This window comes from Dipodomys spectabilis, unplaced genomic scaffold (assembly GCF_019054845.1).
Source record: "Dipodomys spectabilis isolate Male_0828 unplaced genomic scaffold, ASM1905484v1 ptg000002l, whole genome shotgun sequence".
Taxonomy (NCBI): domain Eukaryota; kingdom Metazoa; phylum Chordata; class Mammalia; order Rodentia; family Heteromyidae; genus Dipodomys; species Dipodomys spectabilis.
Window position 1 is genome coordinate 3,303,202 of NW_024870679.1, and position 21,720 is coordinate 3,324,921.

At 41.8% G+C, this 21,720-nt stretch overlaps 1 protein-coding gene across 2 annotated transcripts in view; it reads right to left on the reverse strand.

Moving 5' to 3' along the window:
* The window catches only part of Ahcyl1 (adenosylhomocysteinase like 1), a 42,391-nt gene extending 21,439 nt beyond the window's left edge, over positions 1-20,952 (reverse strand). The window contains exon 1 of one of the 2 annotated variants that reach the window (XM_042675264.1): positions 20,569-20,951. In XM_042675264.1, coding sequence (XP_042531198.1) covers positions 20,569-20,688 — 120 coding nt within the window. In that variant the 5' untranslated portion in view covers positions 20,689-20,951. Of the gene's footprint in view, positions 1-20,568 lie in introns of both variants that reach the window. The other variant, XM_042675274.1, reaches the window with a different exon arrangement.
* Between the last annotated feature and the right edge of the window lie 768 nt (positions 20,953-21,720).

Genomic DNA, 21,720 nt, shown 5'->3' on the forward strand with positions numbered 1-21,720 from the left:
AGACCTCTGACGACCAACTAGAGATCATTGAAAAGTTTTAAAGAATTGCAGTGTAGAACTAGGAAGGGCTTCATAATTCTTTCAAAACCACAATTCAATACAGAATGTAAGCCACATCCAGACTGCTTTTAATGCCCTTAGATATCTACCTACACAGTTGTCTGGTCTGTTCTTATTTCCCTCATTTCCAATCCTATTCTCCCCCTCCCCCCCCCCCCCCACACATATATTTAAGCCAGCTCCACATTGAATTATTGTCAATTCCACATTAAAAAAAAGAAAGTTAGTAAAAGCGACTGAAGAAATCCTGGTTCCTTGGAACATACTCAGTACTTGAGTAATAAGCTATAGATTCTTTGTCCCCCCACCCCCCATACAATTGTACTATTTTTTAAACTTTTTTTCAACTTTATTATAATTGTTCCCAACATAATAAGCTAAATTTAAAATAATATAACATCTGTATGCTCTTGACATAGAATGAATCTTAGGTTTTTCTCTGTATGCACACATGAATACTTTCACATGTTCAAACCAAAGAAGCAGGGGTTGGGGAGAGATCACAGACAGGAAAATTTACCAACAATTTCTTCAGACTTCATCTTCTAAGTGTAAGTATACTCTCCTTCAGAAGACTCTCAATGGCATTATCATCCTTGAAAATATGAATAGTAAACTGGCTGAGCATGATAATTCATGTCTATATAATCCCAGCTACTTGGGAGGTATAGAGTGAGGCTCCATGGCAGCACAGGCAAAAGAAGTTAGATTCTATCTCAGAAAACCAATGGGGTATGGTGTCATACACTTACAATTCAGATGTGAAGGGAAGCACAGGTTGAAAGATTATATTCTGAGGCTAGCCAGGGCAAAAACGTGAATGTAACTTAACAACAAAATTAAAATCCAAAGGAATACAGTCATGGCTCAAATGGTAATTTTTTTATTTTGTTTTGAAGGACATTAACAGTAATTCTGCATCATCATTCAAATGGTAGTTTTTTGTTTTGTTTTGAAGGACATTAACAGTAATTCTACATCCAGATTCTATCCAAAGACCCCAATTTTCTCAAGGATGCTTAGTGTACTTGTGGATCTAAAAGGCTCCTCTTCCTTTCAACCAAGAATAGAATCAAGATTCATTAAACGCATTTTGTAGATTTAGTAGATTTCCCGAGCCTCTGTTAATATACAAGTTTGTTAGCCTCTCTCCACCCTGTGATATTGAAGAATCCAGGCCAGCTGTTTTTATAGTATCTACTATATTCTGGATCTTTCAGATTGTTTCCTTCCTGTGAACTGGAAGTTTAATTTGGTTAGAAAGAGATTAAAATATTGGCAAGAATTTTTCAGACAATGTAGCAAAGAATCCTTGCAGGAGGCACAAAATGTCAGATTCCCCTATTAGTGACACCAAGATGTGCTTTGTTAGAGTAAGGCTGTTGAAAGATAGTTCTCCCTTTAGCAAGTAAAGTTTAATTTGTAGTGTGGAACTTATAATGTAAATATCTTGTTGCCTCATGACTTTATCATCTGTTTATCTCTGCCTGAATCAGTTATACTAGAGAAGCTTATAAAATCATAACTTGTTCTATAATTCCTTCTATATATTTGTTGGTGTTCTTGTGTAAAGAAAATCTTCACCTTTGTTTCTTGTGATTCATGTTCACTTACTCAATGTTATGCTAAGTGTGTGGAATGCTCATATTGTTCTAAGTTGGGTCAATGAGGGCCTCCTATAAGCTGATTCTTCTACTAAGCACCTCCTTCCTTGTGGACAAAGAAGGGATGCCACATTTCCTTTGTTCTTTCTCTGCTCCTAGAATTGGCCACTCTCCATGGGGCCTTAATTTTTTTTATGGGGAATGATATTTAGAATTTAATATCTGGATACAAATTATGCTAATTGCTATCAAAGGCATCAATGTTTCAAGGAGAGAAATCTCTTTTATTCCTGAGATCATACTGCTACTTCAAAGTTGCCATTACTTTTAAAAAACTTGAATTCATGTCTTTTTTCACTCATGTTGGAGATCTTGGTCCCTAGTAATACTTACTTTATTATCTATCTATCTGTTGTTTTAAATTAATCTTATTCTAACCATAAGGAGTAGTCAAAACTTCCTTCTTTTTTGTCCTTAGGACATATTCCTAAGGTGTTCTTTTTCAAGATGAAACTAATAACTAGGCATAGTGTCACACACCTATAATTCAAGCTACTTAAGTGGTGGAGATTAGGAGAATCATGGATCAAGGCCAGCCTGCGCAAAGAACTAGTAAGATCTCCATCTCAACCAGAGCTGGTCTTTGTGGCTTATGCCTGTAATTACAGAAAGAACCAGGCAGAGATAAGAGGATCACAGTCTGAGGTAAGTCATGGGCTAAAACATGAGACTCTTATCTGAAAAAGCACCAACAAAAAAGGGCTGGGGTCAAGATTCAAGTGGTAGAGAATCTGCCTGCAAAGAGCAAGGCCCTGACTTCTGGCTCCAGTATTGCTAATACTATTTTATCTTTAATTGGTTATTATCAATTGGTATAAGGAGTATATCTATACTCTTCAAGCAAGCCATCAGCAGACACCTCTAGAAGATGGTGTCTCTGTCATTTTGGATGGTAGCCACAAAGATGAGGAAATGCCATCTCATTTTTTCAGCTATCAAGAAAGAAAGACAATGAGCAATGTGAAAGAACAATTCTTCCTTTCTTGATCTGGGAGCTTAGCTCCAGTGAGGTTAAATTTTAAATTCATGCTATTTGCTGGATTGAGTGAACCCTAGCTCAATGCTGAGCTGAGTCAGCTCAACATTTGGGAAGCCTAGGCGATGTCTAACTAGAGGTGAAAGAAACAGAAAGTCCTTGCCAAGTAGTACATGGGTGGCAGAAGAACTACAAGCAGCTTTCAATATGTGGCAGCCAAGTCCATGAGAGTCAGTGTTTTGAACATCTGACAATAGAAACCGTATCAGATTACTGGTCACCATCCACTGCATGCCACAGACTATAGGCCCAGGGGAAGAGGCCGTCACAACCCAGCATAAAATAAAGCTGACTTTAAAGACCCAGTGGAAGTAGTGACAACGCAGTACAAGAACTGTTTCTAAAGTAGGTCAATGTGACCTTTCAGAATCATCCAGGAGTTAAGACCAAGTATTTTCAGCTTCAAAGAACTAACCAAAACCCTTTTAAAGATCAGTTACAGTTGATTTTAGCTTCCTTAGTCCTTAAAACCATAAATGAGCTGGGTGCCAGTGGCTCACACCTGTAATCCTAGCTACTTAGGAGGCTGAGATCTGAGGATCACAGTTCAAAGCCAGCTTGGGGCAGGAAAGTCCTTGAGACTCTTATCGCCAATAAACCACCAGAAAACGGGAAGTGGCACTGTGGCTCAAGCAGTAGAACATTTGCTTTGAGCTGAAGAGCACAGGGACAGCGCCCAAGCCCAGAGAGTTCAAGCCCCACAACCAGCAAAAAGCAAAAACTACAAATGAATAAGCCTGGAGTGACTATAGAGACACAGTATGTAGGCAAATCCTATCACTCAGTCATGTCAAACAACTTAAAAAAAAACTGTATTTTCATTCCAGAGAGGTGTTATTTACCATTCTTTCTGGCTTCTAACTTGAGATATAGACATTTAATTTTTTGCATAAAAATCTCAGTCTGACTATAACCTTTGATGTCTGGTAAGAAGCAAACTAGGTAAAAAGGACTACTGACTTTTGTAAAAGTTACCTATTGCTCCAGGATGAATACTGCCTGACCCTCATCCTACTTGCCTGACCACAATACAAAAGTTAGGTTTTCCTCATCTATGACTTTCCGACAACCATTGTTGAACTGGAAGAGTAAGGATAAAGATCTTTTGTTACACTGTATAGTAATCCAAGTTAAAACTAAATTTCATATAGGAAAAATTATTTGGCAAATTTTACACAGTCAGAATATTACTTATCTGAAATAGTTTCCAGTTCATTTTTTGTTAAACTCCCAACATACAACCAAGTGCCCTAACTCAAGAGCAGTGAACTAGGAATTCTACTTGAAGTTGGCTACAAGTTTAAAATCTATAGCTACTAAGTATGGCACACAACAAGATCCTGAATACCTAGACTTCCTTGACTTTTTTAGTTTAAGTGCTGTTTCTACATCAGTTGCCTATCTACCATTTACAGAGGCTTTTCAAATACCAATACATTCTGGTCTTTTAAAGACCGTATACTCTGCACAGATGGAGAAACGGGGCAGGGGTTAATTTATTTGTTCAAGGCAATTTTGACATTAAAATTAAGAAGAAAAAGAAAAGATACTGATAAGCCTAATATTATTTTCCTTCTTTTGAGATGGACTGAGGACACAGCAGCTCTCGCTGCCTTTTTAGGGGGTTAGCTTACTGAATGATCTACTGCCACACTAAAGTGTACGTGTGTGTGTGTGTGTGTGGTAACAGAGCTTGAACTCAGGGCCTTTAGCTCTCTAGCTTTTTACATTTACAGCTGGTACTTTACCACTTGAGCCACAATACTACTATCGCCTTTTCTCCCCTAGATTTGTCTGCACAAGCTGGTTTTGAACTGGAATGATCAGATCTCAGCCTCCTGAGTAGTTAAGATTACAAGTATGAGCCATCAGCACCTGACCGCACTATGGTTTTGTGAGCTTACAATGAACGGAGCATTTGTGTGCCTTAGGAAAAGCAAGGAGTTCTTTCTGTTCTCAAATCCTGAATTACTCTTGGGAGAAGCAAAATGATCCAGACAAAGAAAAATCATGTTGCAAGTTGCGTGGGGGGGGGGGGGGGCGGGGGGTGTTGAAAGGTACTGCTACTTAGACTTAGAATGGGTAAGAATAGAAGAATCCGAACCTGATGGTTAGCAAAAACTCCTTTCTGGCACACACTTCCACTGTCTCCTGGGGATGGGGATGTATGGCCATCTAATGCCAACATCACTCACTAGACAAAAGAAATCAATGCAGGATTTCCTGTTTACATGAAGCCCACGTGTATTTGTACAAGGAAGTTTTCAATTTAGTATAGTTAAAACTGACCAATTATTTTTTGTTGCTGTTCATGGGGGGGGGCAATACCTGGTTATTTCCATAAGTATCATGCTGGAATATATGCAACAGATGATATATATATATACACATACATACATACATATACATATATTTTTTTGGGGGGGGGGGCTTGGTCATGGGATGGGGCTTGAAGTCTGGGCCTGGGGGCTGTCCCTGAGCTCTTCAGTTCAAGACTAGTGCTCTACCACTTGAGCCACAGTGCCACTTCTGGTTTTCTGGTGGTTTACTGGAGATAAGAGTCTCATGGACTTTCCTGCCCAGGCTGGCTTTGAACCACGATCCTCAGCCTCCTGAGTAGCTAAGATTACAGGCGTGAACCACAGATGCCCAGCTAGATGATATATCTTTGATGTGGCTTATTCTGTAACAGATAATGACAAAGGAATTTGTATACACTACAGCAGCACAATTTGAGAACATGCCCTTAGGTTGAAAACGGTTCACTGGGTTTCTTTTGCATCTGGGACATGGCACTCAAAATGTACCCTTTTTAAGCCACTTTAAATCCTATATCTGAAAGACCTAGCAAAAATGAGTTTTCTCAATACAAAAAACTATATTAAATATGGGTATGGTTAAAATAAAAAACAATTATGTCACTGATGTACCCCTACTTTCTGGTACCACTGCTCACTCTACAGACCTATGACTAAAAGAACAGTTCTTAGAAGGGTATTAACTTCATTGAAAGAATCTAAATTTAAAAAATATGATGTAATTATTGAATCCTGGTTTAATAGCTATGGTAGACACTTAAAGTATTCAATGAAACCATCTCACTTATACATGAAATCTTAAAAAGGCAAACTCATAAAGGAGGGAGAAGGGTGGTTAGCAAGTTGGAGGAAATGGGCAGATGCCGAATAGAAGGTACAATCTTGCAGTTGTAAGGTGGAAAAGCATGGGACTAATGTACGGCACAGTGACTATACCATTAATAATGTACTGGTGCTTATAATTTGGTGAGAGGATGTCTTCATTCATACCATGTACACAAAAATTTAACCGAGTAGATAGGTATAATACTATATCAAGGTTATCACTGTATATCTTGAATTCATATAACTTACCAATTTTATTTTTTAAACCTGAAAAAATGTCAAAAATTCAATGAATGTAATGAGGAAACTTTTCTTTTTAGCCTTGATTTACAATAGCCCATAATTAGAACAGGTCCACTATCAGAATTGCAGGGCTGAGGGTGTGGCTCAGCAGTAGAGTGCTTTGCTTAGCACAGACCATGCCCTGGGTTCAATCCTCAGCACTAAAATCCAAGCCCCAAACAAGAAAAAGGTGAACTGCTACACTTGGGCACATCCATACTACGGAATACTATTCAGCAGTATGGAACACACTCTTGAAATCCCTTTTATTTTTGAAGTAAAATTTTCATGTTTGATTTTTAAGAATCAAAAATAATTGGCTGTGTTGGTATAGGCCTGTAGTTCTAGTTACCTGGGAATCAGAAGGAGGATCTTGAGTTTGAGGTTAGCCTACATGAACTTAATGAGACTCAAACATAAAATGAAAAGCTGGGGGAATAGTCCAAGTGGCAAGAGTGTTTGTCTAGGAAGTGTAAGGCCCTAGGTTCAATCCCAAGAAATACAAAAACAAACAAAAAGTATCAACAACTAAGTGGCAAGTTTCACAAGTCCCAGAAAATGGTATCTGAAATTCCTCTGGTTATTTTAAAGAGCTTCTTTAGAAACAACAACAAAAAAAGATAATTGGTATGTGATTACATTTCTCTCAGCTTTAATGCATCACTGAGCAAACCATGAGATGTTCTTATATTAATAGCAGTGTAGAAGGCTTCCTGTTTTTCAGCATGCTGGAGGGCAGTCAGAACTGGAACTATGTAGAGACTTTCAGAGTTCTCTGGGGGAAGGCTGAGGTTGTTTGCTAATGGGATCTGAGTCTATACAAGGTTAGCCTGAAACATCTTGAATATAGACCTTATTCAGCAATCTCAGTGAGGGTATGCAAAGTTCACCAGAAATGTCCAGCAGGGAAACAAATATTCTTGTAAAGACCACCCTAAATAAAGAGGTCTGTGCCTTTTCTAGGATAAGCTTTCAGAGCAAAAAAAAGCAAAACCAGCGCAGGACTCTGGGTGCCTATTGTGGGGCAGCCTCTTAATTTGGCCACCACGTCATTCTTTCTTCCAGTGCTCCAAATGAAGTTCCATTCCTGTTTCTAAGTATGGATTCTGTCAAATAAACACCAACTTTTACAGGGACAGACATATTAACACTGTTATTAATGAAGGAAACCCTTATTTGTCCTTCCCCTTTTATTTCAGGTCTTATTTGATAGTAAACTATGGTGATAGTACCTTTAAAACTACAAGTCTTTTTTTGTTCTGAGTCTCAGATCTGCTCAGTTTGGCTACATTGCTCAGTGAACTGAGCTCTTCCCAACTTTTTTCTCTATATTATTTCTGATCTTTATTCTTTGTCTACTTCTGAACTCCTCAATTTCTGTTGCAAATTTTTATCAGATTTTCACTAAAATGTCCATATGTGAATGTGTGTACACACAAATAATTTGTGTGTGTGTGTGATACTGAACTCAGGGTCTTACACCTCTACATAGGCATTGTACCATCTAACCCACATTCTCAACCCTTATTGCTCTGGTTATTTTTTCTTATGCCAGTCCCAGAACTTGGTACTCAGGGCCTGAGCACTCTACCACTTAAGCCACACCTCTGCTTTTTTGGTGGTTAATTGGAGATAGGAGTCTCAAACTTTCCAGCCTGGATCCTCAGATTTAGCCTCCTGAGTAGTTGGGATTATAGAAATGAGCCACGGGTACTTGGCTTGCTTTAGTTATTTTTTGAGATCTTTTTGCTTGGGTCAGCTTAGACTGTGATCCTCCTAATTATGCTTCTTGATGTAGCTGGAATGACTGACATATACCACCACCAGGCTCAGCTTTTTCTGCAGACATGGGGTCTTGTGAACATTTTTTGCCCAGGCTAGTTTCCAACTGCGATCCTACCAATCTTACTCTCCTAAATAGTTTAAGATTACAGGCATGAGTCACCATACTTGGCTTCTTCATAATTTTTGTAATACCAATATTCTCAACTTAAGAATTCATAATATAGATTAGCATGTTAGGAGAATTTTCAAATTCTGACCTAGACTTCAATCCAATGAGTCAGGAAGCACAGCCAACCAGGAACTAGAGATGGGGCTAAGTATAAAGAGTCAGAATTATTCCTCTCATTTCAAATAGAATTTGAACCCAAGAAATGCTACTAGCTGAGAAGGTCATTCCTTCTTTTTCTAAAGACATCCTCCAGTTGTTTGCAAATCACGTTCACTGTGTAGATGAAACTACAATCCATTCTAGCTAGGAGGTAACTGTCTCTAACACCTAGCTCAGTGCCTACCCTTATCTCAGTCACCACATCCTCAATTCTAGACAGCATTCTAAGTACTTAATTTGGATCCATGAATAAGTGTCAGGCTAAGAACAACCTGATATGCAAACTGCTATGCATGTATGTATTTTTTTTTCTGGAATGTGTGCAAAGTTCTGACAGTGCTCCAAACTCTAATGGTTAAGAACTACTACACTAGATTTCAACGGCCCAATAACCTCACAAGATTCTAGGTTCTCCACATCTCAGTCTTCTATGATTTTTCTGATAACTGAGAAGAGTAAGGAAAGACTATTTTCAGAAAAACTCATATGGTACACAAGACTTTTTTCCATGGGGACCAAGACATCTATTGCAGGTGGTAGCTACATTCCTATCCCAACACCAAATTTCATAATGCAGAACTCTGAACAATTTTGTTAGATAATGCAGGAATAGTTCTAAATGTAGGATCTTTCATTCTTATTTATTTCAAAAGGCCAATCCATTCTCCCCCCCACCCCATTATTCTCAATCATTCTGATTAAGTGTGTCTACTTTAGGACTCAGGTAATTCAGTATTTTGAAAAAGCTCCCTATGTGATCCAAATCTTCCATTCCTTCCTACTCCATGATTTAAGAAGCAACCTATGGAGGACCTGGAAAAAAAGCAAACACAAGCACACCAAGTTTACCAGAAGTTATTCCAGGAGCATGGGGAACAAATAGGTTAGATACACCTTGTTCAGAGACAAAACAAATAAGGCAGAGAAACAGAAAATCTACCTTTAATACAAATTCCATCTTGTCAGTACAACAACCCACCTGAAGGATTCACAGGAGTTAGGAGAACATGTCAAAAAGTCTAAGGAAGGCAGAGACAGCTTAGTCTAAATTGAGTAAAAACTGGCAATATGCTCTCATTCCAATCATGCCCAGATCTCAGCTAATCTCCTCCCTATGGAGTCAGAAAAGAATGTGCAGAATTATGAACCCCACATTCCCCAAATAGGAGAGCTTCTGCTCCTGAATCCAAGGGCTGAAACTAACTATCTACTCCCAATTACAAACTACGTAGAGAAATTAGGGGGCTTCTCAATACAGAAGCTTTATGATTTGTAAACATCTTTATCCCAATTCAACCAACCTTGCCAACCTTGATTCATTCTCAGTAGGCAAACAAGAACAGAGGCCACCTCTAGAGCATGTTTTCCTCCGAGAAATCCCGGGGAAGGGGTGCAGTGAGATCAGCCCCTCCAGGATGTGTTTTCCCTGGGCTCAGAATATGGCTCATTACAATGAGAACAACATGTCCCTAACCAACTTGGTCTTTCTGCAATAAACCTCAAGTAAACAGATTCTACAGCAGCTACAAGTCTGTTGCCAAGGCCACTGTATTGATCGGCACAATTAACATTCACAATTCATCTAGTCCAGCATGACAAGCCAGCTGGGCTACTCTCCCCATAAGTGAACTCTGTAAATCTTCTTGCTAAGTAAGAAGTTTTCAGGACTGAAGCACTGATTTAGAAGCTGGAACTACCTAGCCACTAATAGGAAATGGAATTAGTTACCAGAGAAACTATATACCTGTCATTTCCATAAAGCAGCTATTTCACCTTCCCAAACAGTAAAATTCTGAAGGTCTCCCTTTCCCCTGAATCCTGTCAGTCATGTACATAGAATTCTGGGCCAACTCGAACCAGAGCTCCTGGCTAGGATAGCCCTGGCCCAGTTCCCAGATTGTAAATCTAAAGGTGTGTTACAAAGACAAGGCACATAGCTTCTGGGTGTCAAGCTTAACCTTTGGTTCAGAAGGAACAGCCAAAGTTATATAGATAAGAAAACTCAGAAGTTTGTCCAGCACTACCTGCCAGAACATTTGATTACTTCCAGGATCCTAACATACATTTCAAAATCAAACTGTTCAATGAATCATCATTGGCCCACAAAGTTCAAATCTTCTAAGTGAAAGCTTCATGTTCCTTAAATTCAGAGCATGTGCAAAACAGCATTCCAGTTTTAACTTTGGGCAATGGGTCCCCTAATGCTTGCTTCAATGGTGAGAAATCCAGAGCACATTCCCCATTATGTCTAAGAATATCTCTAAAGTCAGTGCCTTATGTTCCAGTGGTAGTGGATAACAAACTGAAGGCCATGTATTCAGTGCAGTCACCTCCCTTACTTTCTATTGCTGGTAAAAAAAGGACTCTCCTAAACTGTTAGAAATTCTTGTCAATTTCTCATCTGCAATTCTTGGAAGTCCTTTATCCACTAAAGAGGGAGAGCAAGTTAGTAAAACAGCCTGGGCTACATGAAAGGAAAAGCAAGTGAAAGTCATCATGAGTCCAACTTACTTTCTCCCAGGAATGATCACCTCCTATTTATTCTATTCAATAAATATTTATTGATGGTATCATGTGCCAGGAACAACATCTAAGGCATATGTCTGAAATACTGTCCTTGACATTAATATGATCCATCTAGAGAAATCAAATGAGTTCAGATTCTGATTTCATCAGCTCAGTTTTAAAATAGTTTACGAAGTATGCTGGGTGCTGTGCTAGTGGCTCACACCTGAAATCCTAGCTACTCAGAAAGCTGAGATCTGAGGATCGTGGTTTGAAACCAACTTGGGCAAGAAAGTCTGTCTGTAAGATTCCTATCTCCAATTATCCAGCCAAAAAGCCAGAAGTGAAGTAGTGAAGTAATGCTTGGGGACAGTGCCCAGGCCCTGAGTTCAAGCCCTGGGACTGGCACATTAAAAAAAAAAAGTATATGACTTAAGTCAAACCTAGTTTTGAGAGGCAAAGGAAAGAAAATTATTTTGTTTAGTTTGGTAGTCTAGTACATGAGCTTCCTATTCCAAGTACTCCTATGGAAGCATCTGGAACTCTTAGGGCATCTACATTTTATATGAACAGCAGTAGGGTTGAAGGGGTACAAAGCCCTCCAAAAGTTGCTGAAATGCTGGTTTCAGTGTGCAAAAGTTCCTAAGGCATTTTAGAATGAGTCTCTTGGCAAGCTAAAGACATCCCAAAAAGGTGAGTGAGAACACCAACAGCTTCAGCTTTGTTCCAAGTCACGGGACAGACTGCAGACTAGAAACAAAATCTTTGTAGTATTTTCTGGACCTGTAAAGAACAGAGAAACTGTGGTTTAGAAGCCTGACCATCTAATTCAGAGTTTCTGAGCTCAGGACCTATTAACAAATTTCAGGGAATCCTATGAGCCCTCACAAAATATGTGCACATTTTTATGCTGCTGAACTTTTTTCAAAGAAAGGAACCAAGGTTTCCATGAAATTCTTTTTTTTTTTTTTTTGGTCAGTCATGGGGCTTGAACTCTGGGCCTGGGGCTGTCCCTCAGCTCTTCAGCTCAAGGCGAGCGCTCTATCTCTTGAGCCACAGTGCCACTTCCAGTTTTGTAGTGGTTTATTGGAGATCAGAGTCTCACAGATTTTCTGCCTGGGCTGGCTTTGAACTGGGATCCTCAGATCTCAGCCTTCTGAGTAGCTAGGATTACAGGCAAGAGCCACCGGTGCCTGGCTCCACGAAATTCTTAAAGGGATCAATCTGTAATTCACAAGATGAAGAACCATTATTTTACAGTCTCCTAATCCAGCAACTCCCTCAAGCATTCACTCAAATAAACAAAAATGAGGCCTATTTAAATCCTCTACCTGCCAAATAAATTTGTCTATTTATTCACTTCTCTTTGGAAATTAGAGATGTGTATGCATTTTAAAACTTATCTCTTCTGCCACTCAGAAATGAAGATAAAAATCACGAGAGCCCAAATAAGTTTTCCGTAGGGCTAAGGAAAGAGATGAGGTGGGGCAGGACAAAGATGGCAGATCAGAATGTCAGCCTAACTTTCCTGATAGGTCTTTAAAATTTTTCTTTAAAAAAACTCCTGAGCCATTATGAAAACAGGTCCCAGCTCCCAAAGCTTGGACTTATAGTCAAGCCTCTGGAAGGAAGAGATAAAGTAATTGCTATTATGCCCATGAAACCCTGTGCCTTAGCTAAAGACTTACCTTAATACAATTAAAAATGGGGGAGGGGAAAAAGGAGGGGTAAGTGGGAGATAATGAAGGATGGGGGTAACAATGATTAAAAACAAATATACTCATTACCTTATCTTTTCAATAAAAATACATTTTTTTTGGGTCCGGTCATGGGACCTGAACTCTGGGCCTGGGTGCTGTCCCTCAGCTCTTCAGCTCTAGGCTAGCGCTCTACCACTTGAACCACAGCGCCACTTCTGGCTTTTTTTTTTCTTTTTGCTTATGTGGTGCTGAGGAATTGAACCCAGAGCCTCAAGCATGCAAGGCAAGCGGAGCCACCTTCCCAGCCCCAAAAATACATTATTTAAAAAAAAAAACAAAACAATAAGTACTGGAATAATTGCAGTCACTTACTAAAAATGAAACTTTTCAAAATCTTGTCATTGCTCAAACACAATATGAATAGATTCAGGAAGTCTGTTAACTCTTTATCTCCTCTAAACCTTCAGTCTCTTCACTCTGCCTCTCACTTATTTACCCTATAGCTCACAAAAAACCATGTACTACTGACTAATGGCACACTAGCATTTTCCCTGGCACATCCCAATTTCCCATAGGCTCAGTGAGTTTCCACTGATGTGACTGCACCCTTACAGATTAAGACGAAAGAGAAAAACTTATAAACAACGGGGTATGCCCTTGCTGAGCAGTTCTTCAGATTGTAAGGAATTAAGCCTGAGGCAGATCCAAGATGAACAGCATGAAACAGCAAGCAGTTCCAAACTTGGCCTGTTTACTAAGCCTCATTTCTATCCCACAATCGAGTACAGGCCGTCCGTGTGAAAAAGAGTAAAGTGGCTTGACTGGTAGAAGGGAATACACTGCACCTAGTAAGCCTGATATACATATTCAGTGATATTAACATAGGCATGTGGGGATTCATGGCAAGGAAGCAGGAACATGCCAAGATAGTCCATTCATGATTCTGTCAAAGTTCTGTTTCCAATCTTTTTTTTTTTTTTTTGGTTGTTGTGGTTGTTGGTTATGAGGCTTGAACTCTGGGCCTAGGCTCTGTCCCTGAGCTTTTTTGCTCATGGCCAGCGCTCTACCACTTGGCCTATAGCACCTCTTCCAGTTTTCTGGTGGTTAACTGGAGATAAGAGTCTCATTAGCTTTTCTGCTCAGTCTGGCTTTGAACTGTGATCCTCAGATCTCTGTCTCCTCAGTAGTTAGGATTACAGGCATGTAACACCCAGCTCTCTTCCCAATCTCCAGGATTCCAAATACTTACCTGTCACTAGTAGTTTTGGGTTTTAACTGTGCGTCTGGTTTTGGGAGAAAATGATTAAGACCTACTGTATACTGCTAGGCAGTACCAATTATTATAGGTATTCTGGAATTAAAGAACTAGACTGATTCCTTTAGAAAAATGACTGAGATAGAAACAAATGAAACCAGTGGGAGTCTCAAAGGCATGACGTTCCACCTAACTCTGTAGGTGCTATGGGGCAAAGAGCACACATTTCTGCAGGAAAGTATCAGTTACCCATAACTAGGAGCAGGCTATTTAGAGCAGTGGGGGAAAAAAAATACCTTGGGAAAGAAGTCAGGCTACACAGAGATGGGATCTGAAGGTGGCAATATAAAATGATGTCACAATTCAGAAGAGTCTTTTGGAATTACTTCATGGGATTCAAAAAACAACTGAAATTTGAGGAAATAAAAAACCCAAGAGCCCAGGCTAGCCAGTGCTTGACAAAGACTCAGATTTTACAGGATCATCCTGTATTACAAGAGATGGGGCAGGGGAACAGATGAAGCACAGCACACTTCATTTTCATCACAAGCTCGTAGCTATCACGGTCTATAAACGGAACGATAATCAACAAGTATTGTAGTCTTCCACAGCTATTAGCTCTACTTAACATTTCTGTCAGGGAATAAAAATTTCCTGTTGGAAGGCATTCCAGTAGAGAATGTCTTGATTAGCTCTTTAAGAATATGAAAAAATTTGGTTTCTGCTTCAACTATTGGTACCATCTAGAAAGCTACAAACAGGGTGACCACATAAGGCAGGATGCTTTTCAGGGTGTCTTTAACTTCTACTGTACACTATTTAGTTTGTTGTAGAGGGAAGTTTAAGAGACTGGGTAAGTACCTCAGTCACCTTCAGAAAAGTCACCTTTCAGCAAAAAGCTGGAAGTGGAGTATGGCTCAAGTGGTAGAGCACCAGCCTTGAACAGAAAAAGCTCAACAAGGCTCTGAGTTCAAGCCTCAATATCAGCAAAAAGGAAAAACAAATCAGATGGGTATAAAAAACTTTATTACTAGCCAATTCATTAAAATAATCAAATAAAGGGGAGTGAATACTGGTCTACAGACTAGTATGAGTACAGGCAGCAGAATAAACTTATTAGGGGGCCACAGGCAACTAAAGATTGGTATGATTCTTTGAATCAAAACATCCTTTACAGACAACTTTACAAGAATTTACAGGAGAGTGGCTCAAGCCTGTAATTCTAGCTACTGAGGAAGCTGAGAAGTAAGGACCAAGGTTCAAAGCCAGCCAGGGCAGAAAAATCTATGAGATTCTTATCTCCAATTAAGCAGCAAAAAAGTTGGAAGTGTGGTTCAAGTGTTGAGAGTTCCTGCCTTAAGCAAAAAAAGCCAAGCCAGAGACCCCCCCCCCCGACCCCCCAGTTCAAGACCCAGTTCCAAAAACTATGTAAATGAAGTAGGCCAGGCCCAAAGAAACACAAGTCCTATGGTTTCCCTTATTTTCAATAACTAGTATATGTCTAGGACAAGCAGAAAAGCTCAAAAGCTATGTATATATGTCCATATAAGATGATGATAAGCAAAATGAACCCCTAAGATAGAGACACAGTGGTTTTATCTTTCTTGCTGTTGTTTTTAATGTACTTACAATGCACCATGTGAGTTTTTTGTTTCTTTTGTATGTTCTTCTCCCATGACACAGATTCTGGTGTCCTGAATCTTGTATATACATTTTTTTTTTTTTTTTTAATTTGGGGAGGGAAAGGGAAATAACAAAATGCTGAAATAAGGTTACAGGATGACCCACTGTAACAACGAGATGTACAAGACACTATGTTGGAAATAAACGTTACAACTTTGGGGGGGAGGGGAGGGAAAAGTCCGGGAGGTGGGGAGGGAAGGAATGGTAGGGGAAAAACAAAGGAGGAGATAACATTCGATAGGAAATATACTCATTACCTTACTCATGTAACTGTAACCCCTCTGTACGGTATTTTTACAATTAAAAAATATTAAAAAAGACTCAGTTTCAACACACAAATACACACACACACACACACACACACACACACCCCTACTGGGTAACACACTGGCTCCAAATGATATCCTCTGATAAGACAGAGGATGCCTATTTATAATCTTACTAGGAAAACATCCAGCCAACAAATAGACTTAATACTTGAATGAATTAAATCAAACCAAACAAGAAAAAGACAAGAAAGTCTGTAGAGAAATCTTCTGGGCTGGGGATGTAGGGCAGAGATAAAGCACTTACCTAGCATGTTTGAAGCCCAGTGTCTGAGCACCAGTACCACAAAGAAAGAAGGAAGCGGGGGGGGGGGGGGGGGGGGGGGGGGGGGGGGGGGCGGGGAGAGGAAGGGGAGGACAGCAGCTGCTCTAAAGAAAATCAGGAGATACTAATGATGTAGAGAGAAGAAAAGCAACCAATCTAACTTCTTCTCAGTGATTCTAAGGAGGACTCATATAAATTCTACAAACTGCATCAAGAATTCACCCTAATTCTGAAGAGAGAAGGCATATCCTTGGACTTCAGCTGTCAAGTTAACACCTAAGTAGTACTCACTGGGCCACGCTTGATGTGCCTCCCAATCCTTTTGAAAAATTAGTACTACATAGTCTTTATTCAAATAAAGTATATTTTAAATTGTTATTTTATAAAGGTGATGTATAGAGGGAACATAGTTACATAAGTCCAGGTAAAAAATATATTTCTTAGCCTGGTGCTGGTGGCTCATGCCTGTAATCCTAGCTACTTAGGAAGCTGAGATCTGAGGATCGCAGTTCAAAGCCAGCCCAGACAGGAAAGTCTGTGAGACTCTTATCTCCATTAAACCACTCAGAAAACAGAAGTGGTGCTGTGGCTCAAGTGGTAGAGTGCTAGCCTTGAGTTGAAGAGCTGAGGGACAGCACGCAGGCCCTTTTGGACAATCTCATTCCTTCCCTCGCTCTAGCTCCGTTTTTCCTTCCCATCCCTACACACAAGTTGTGTAGTTCATTTTCAACACTGTGTCTAGTGAGTGCCACTGCTGCATTTGTTCACTCTTTGAAATAAAGAATACCTTGTAAGTGAAGTTGCTTCGGTATTCTACTTTCCTACATTTTGCTAGTGGTAAAGATATGACCGCACAGATCCTAGGTCAAATGCCTACTGTGTCACTCAGCAGAAGTCTCCCCCAAAATGATTAGAAGTTCAGAGAACAGCTAATGTTCTAAGTTTTCTAGAAAAATATGTTTACCACAGGGGGTTTCAACAAGAGATTTGAGTTATTCTATGAAAATAGAATCAACTTGACACAATTTCTGAGGGTCCAAGGACAATTATCATCTCTGCAATAGCAGAGAGAGATATAAATATCCAGGAACTATGGCTAACTAGGTAACTTATTGGCTTCACTGTCAACATGAAACAGGGATCTTTAGCTGAGGCACAACCTCAAGGACTCCTTTCCTGAGCCGTTGCATCTGTAATCACTGTAAATTGTGACCAAACCTTACCATGTGAAACAAAGTGTAGCAAATGTGGTCCAAATTTTTTTCCTTTATAATTCTGTCAGGACAAGCTGTCTTCCTGAGAAACTGGTATTTTATTTCTCATGTCTGCTAAGGAGACTATACCTCTGTGATTCATTTCCTCTGGCTGCAAGGATCTTTAGAACTGCCCATAATCTTCAACCTTATCATTATCTTAACCCTCAGTGTTAATATCTTCACCTTTACTTCTATAGTTTTGTCTTCCTAACTCTATCATGTTTATATTTTCTTAAAAGCTACCTCAAATGCCCACTAAAAAGAAAATAGATTTATTGCATTTGCTATTTTAACTCCCAACATGTTCTTATCTCCACCTGCTCCCAACAGACACTTATTTGGCAGATAAGGAAACTGAGGCTCAGAAGCTACTGAATTAAGAGGGTACCAATTTTGTTCACTTTTTTTTTTTTAACGGGGGTGGGTGGGGCTGGCCATAGGGGGCTTGAACTCAGAGCCTGGACGCTGTCTCTGAGCAATTTTTGCTCAAGGACAGTGCTCTATCACCTTGAGCCACAGCACCACTTCAGATTTTCTGGTGGTTAATTAAGAGATGAGTCTCATGGACTTTCCTGCCAGGGCTGACTTTGAACCATGATCCTTAGATTTCAGCCTCTTGAGTAGCTAGGATTACAGGTGTGAGCCACTGGTGCCCAGCTTTGTTCACTTCTTAATTGATGGGCAGTTCAGTCTACTTTAAACAAAGTAAATACACAAAATAAAAGCTGACCAGAAGGTACATTAGGATCTGGACTAAGGACCATTAAAGTCACCCTGAAGTAACCTATATCCTCTGGCACCAGTTACATCTCAATTCCTAAGGGGCCATAGGGATGGAAATGATCCAAAGATTTCTTGGTCTAGAGCCAAGATAGTATCCTCGTGAGGGAAGGACTACATCATTTCAAGAGGTTTTTTTCTCACGTCACTCAATACTATGCCAATCCCTCCCCCACCAGCCCCTCCTTTTCCCTTCCTACCTAGGACCTGCTATGTGACCTTGACTAGTCCTCAACTGGTCCATTAACTAAATAAATGCCTTTTATCATCACTAGGGGAAGGGCAATTAGTCATGATCCAACTTTAGTCCAAGAGCTATGTAAATGCAACACAATAAAGCTTAGAAACAAGATTAATAACAAGGGGGACACATTTACTAGCAAATGGAAACTTACAACAGGGTCTTCCCACATTCTTTGCAGAGATTTCTTCTTCTACCTAATGGAATATGAGTCTCTAAAAAATTAACACTTGGCCTCACAATAATACACATTAGCAATACTCCTCCTGGGAAGAAGAAAGGCAAAAAGAAATTTATTCCTGGTGGGCAGCCATTTGACATTTCAGTTGCTGGTTAGCCAGGTGGGCAATAAACTTTGGCTATTTACTATAAGCTTGGCATAACGGCAATTGTAAACAAGTCTCTGCCTTACTGGGAGTTTGCAATCTACAATACAGACTGGCTCATCAGTACCGGTACTTGCAAGAATCCAGGCTTACTAAAATAAAGGCAAGAAACAAGATGTCTAATACTCAAAGCAACTAGACAAAAGAGGAGGCACAGGTGGGAAGATGAAAAGTTGAGGGAGGATTAGGCTATCAGGTTTTTTCCATTCTTTCCCCTCACTTGAGTAGAATTAAGTATTTGCTTATAAGGACTAAAACTGCTTTTCAAAGAATAGTACAGACTACAAAGGGTCACCTCAACAAAGCAGTCAGCTGAATTGGGAGCACTAAAGTAAGGTTAATCAGACTCCTTAGGGATCATTCATAATCTTTTTTTGGGAGAGGGGGGGTGTGGTTTAGGTCATGGGGCCTGAACTCGAGGCTTAGGCTCTGTCCCTGACCTGAGCTCTTTTGCTCAAGTCTAGCACTCTACCACTTTGAGCAACAGTGTCACTTCCCATTTTCTGGTCATTAATTGGAGGTAAGAGTCTCACTGATTTTTCTGCCGGCGCTGGCTTTGAACCGTGATCCTCAGATCTCAGCCACCTGAGTAGCTAGGATTACAGGAAGTAGACCTGTGGCTTAAGTGGTAGAGCACCAGCCTTGAGCGGAAAAAAAAACCCTAGTACCCAGGCCCTGAGTTCAAGCCCCAGCTCCAGCACCAGCATGTGCGTGCACACACAAATACTATTATTCTTGCAAACCTTGTTTTGTTTTGTACAAGCCCTGTATCCCACCACACATGGCAGGCAGGCATCGACAGCTATCAAGCCACGTCTTTCTACATTAAAGAAGCATTTCTCCCAGTTCTCATTGACTTCACAAGGGTTCTCTGATCAACTGTGAGGGTGCCAGGTAAGTGGAAAGTCAAGAAGAAACGAGAAAGCCCTAGGGATCCCAATTCCATCACTCCAGTCAGTTACACTAAAACCTGCCTAGGTTGCCATTTCCAACAAAAGTACAAGAATGTCCTTTGAGCTCAACCCACAGTATAATAGACTCAACTTGTTCCGCTTCAGTAAATGCAGTGAAGAATGAGCAATCGTTCCTTACCACCACCCACCTCTCCAACCCACCCAAGCTCCTTTCTGGAGGGATGTCTTAAGTTTTCTATTCACATGACTCTAGGATCAACTGCATCCTTGACAGTGTCGGCTGTCACCAGCCCTCCAAATAGTCCCATCATTACAGTCGAAGCAAGTGGAAGACCACAGGGGGTGAAAAATCGGTTTGTGTTTCCAGCTCATTATTCTCATGGCCTTCACCTGCATAAAGGAGGCAGTTCCACGCATTCTTTTCTCTTGCCTCTAGGCTATCACGCAGTTGGGTAAACGGTCACACAGCTCCCAAAGATTTGCCCCAGGAACCTCTGCCAGATTCCCCCGTTGACCTGAGGGGAGATTTTCTGTAACACCCACATCCCTCCCCCCACCCCGGGCAGGTCACAGAGGTCAGCTGAGTTGGTTTCACCCCGGCCCGCTCCGATCTGTTCAAGATCCTTCTCCCAGGAAGTCAGCCACAAATTTAAGGCCTGGCGCTCGGTCGGCATTCAAAAAAAAAAAAAAAAAAAAAGATCCCGGAGGGCTCGGGCCGAGGGACAAAGAAAAGCGAGGTCAGGAGCGATCTCTTCGGCCGGGGATAGGCCTGGGGCCGCTCACTCGTCACCCCCCCCCCCTCCCCGGCATCGTCTCAGTCGTCCCTGACCGCCCCCAAACCCCAAGCCCCGACACACTCCGAACTACCCGAGCCTGGGCTTGCTCGCGCCCCTTCCGCGAGGCCAAGGCCAGGCCTCCCCCGCTTCCCCCCGCACCCCGTCCCCCGGAGCCCCCCGCACCTTCTTGGGCGCCTTGGTGACGGTGGCCATGAAAGAGTACTTCTCGGCGTCCTCGATCTCCTTGGCCTGTTTCAGCTCCTCCCCGACCCCGGGCAGCGGCATCGCGTCAGGCATCGACATCCCCTGGCCGGCCCGGCCCGCAGCTGACCCACCGCCCCCGCCTCGGTCCCTCGCGGACGCCCGATCGTCCACGCGGCGTCCCACCACACGCGCTCACCCACCCTCCCGCCAGGCCCCGAGCGGCGCTGCCTGCGGGCTTCGGAAGCGTTCCGACCCACGCCTCGTCGGCGCCGCAGCCGGAGTCCGCCGGACAGCGACGGCGGGGACAGAAGCACCAGAAGCGGCAGCGCGCAGCTCCGACCTGCCCGCGCAGCCACCTCCGCTACACGCAAACACGCACGCAAAGTAAGGGTAGAGGGCGGTGACGCCACGTCAAGTACTGGCAGCTTCCAGACGCGCAGGGGAGGAGGGAAGGAGGAGGTGGGAAGAAACGGCGCTCGATCATGACGTCACCGCGATAGGCTGGCCCCTACAAGTCGCCCCTCCTCCTTCCCCGGCTCGCTGACGAGGCGATTCCTCGGGCGAGTCGTGCCCTCTTGTTCCGCCAGGTGGCGCCATCAGCACTGTGAGCCGCGCATGATTCGCCTAAGGATGCACTGGTACTGAGGGCCCTTGTATTATGGGGTTCCCAACAAGGCCTCAGGGGGGCATAAGTGATGCTTAGGTGCAGAGTTCAGAGCTTAAGGTACGACGCATCTTGCAGCCGTTCCTATGAATAAACAGCCCACTCTGCCTCTGTCCTGGAGCAGAAGTCCTTTCCCTTTTGCCTCTTTGACTTCATAGGAGTGGGACAAACTCAAAGTAGTCTGGTTTCTGCACAGCCCTGTGTGACCTCCACTCTCCATCTCCTCTTGGGGTTTGCTGTTTACAAGACCTTTAGGCCATAGCTCTAATGTGAGCGATCATTGGGATCCGAGGGTGGAGAGCCAGAGACAGAAGGAGAAGCCCCAACCAGAAACTCCAGGTTTCCTAGACCCTAGCTTCTGCCAGCTCTCTGAGGGCACCCTGAGTATTCACAAGACACACTTCCTGGGCCCTACTATGTGTTAAGTCTCCGGATGGCAAAGGTGCACATGACACATTTTCTGTTTT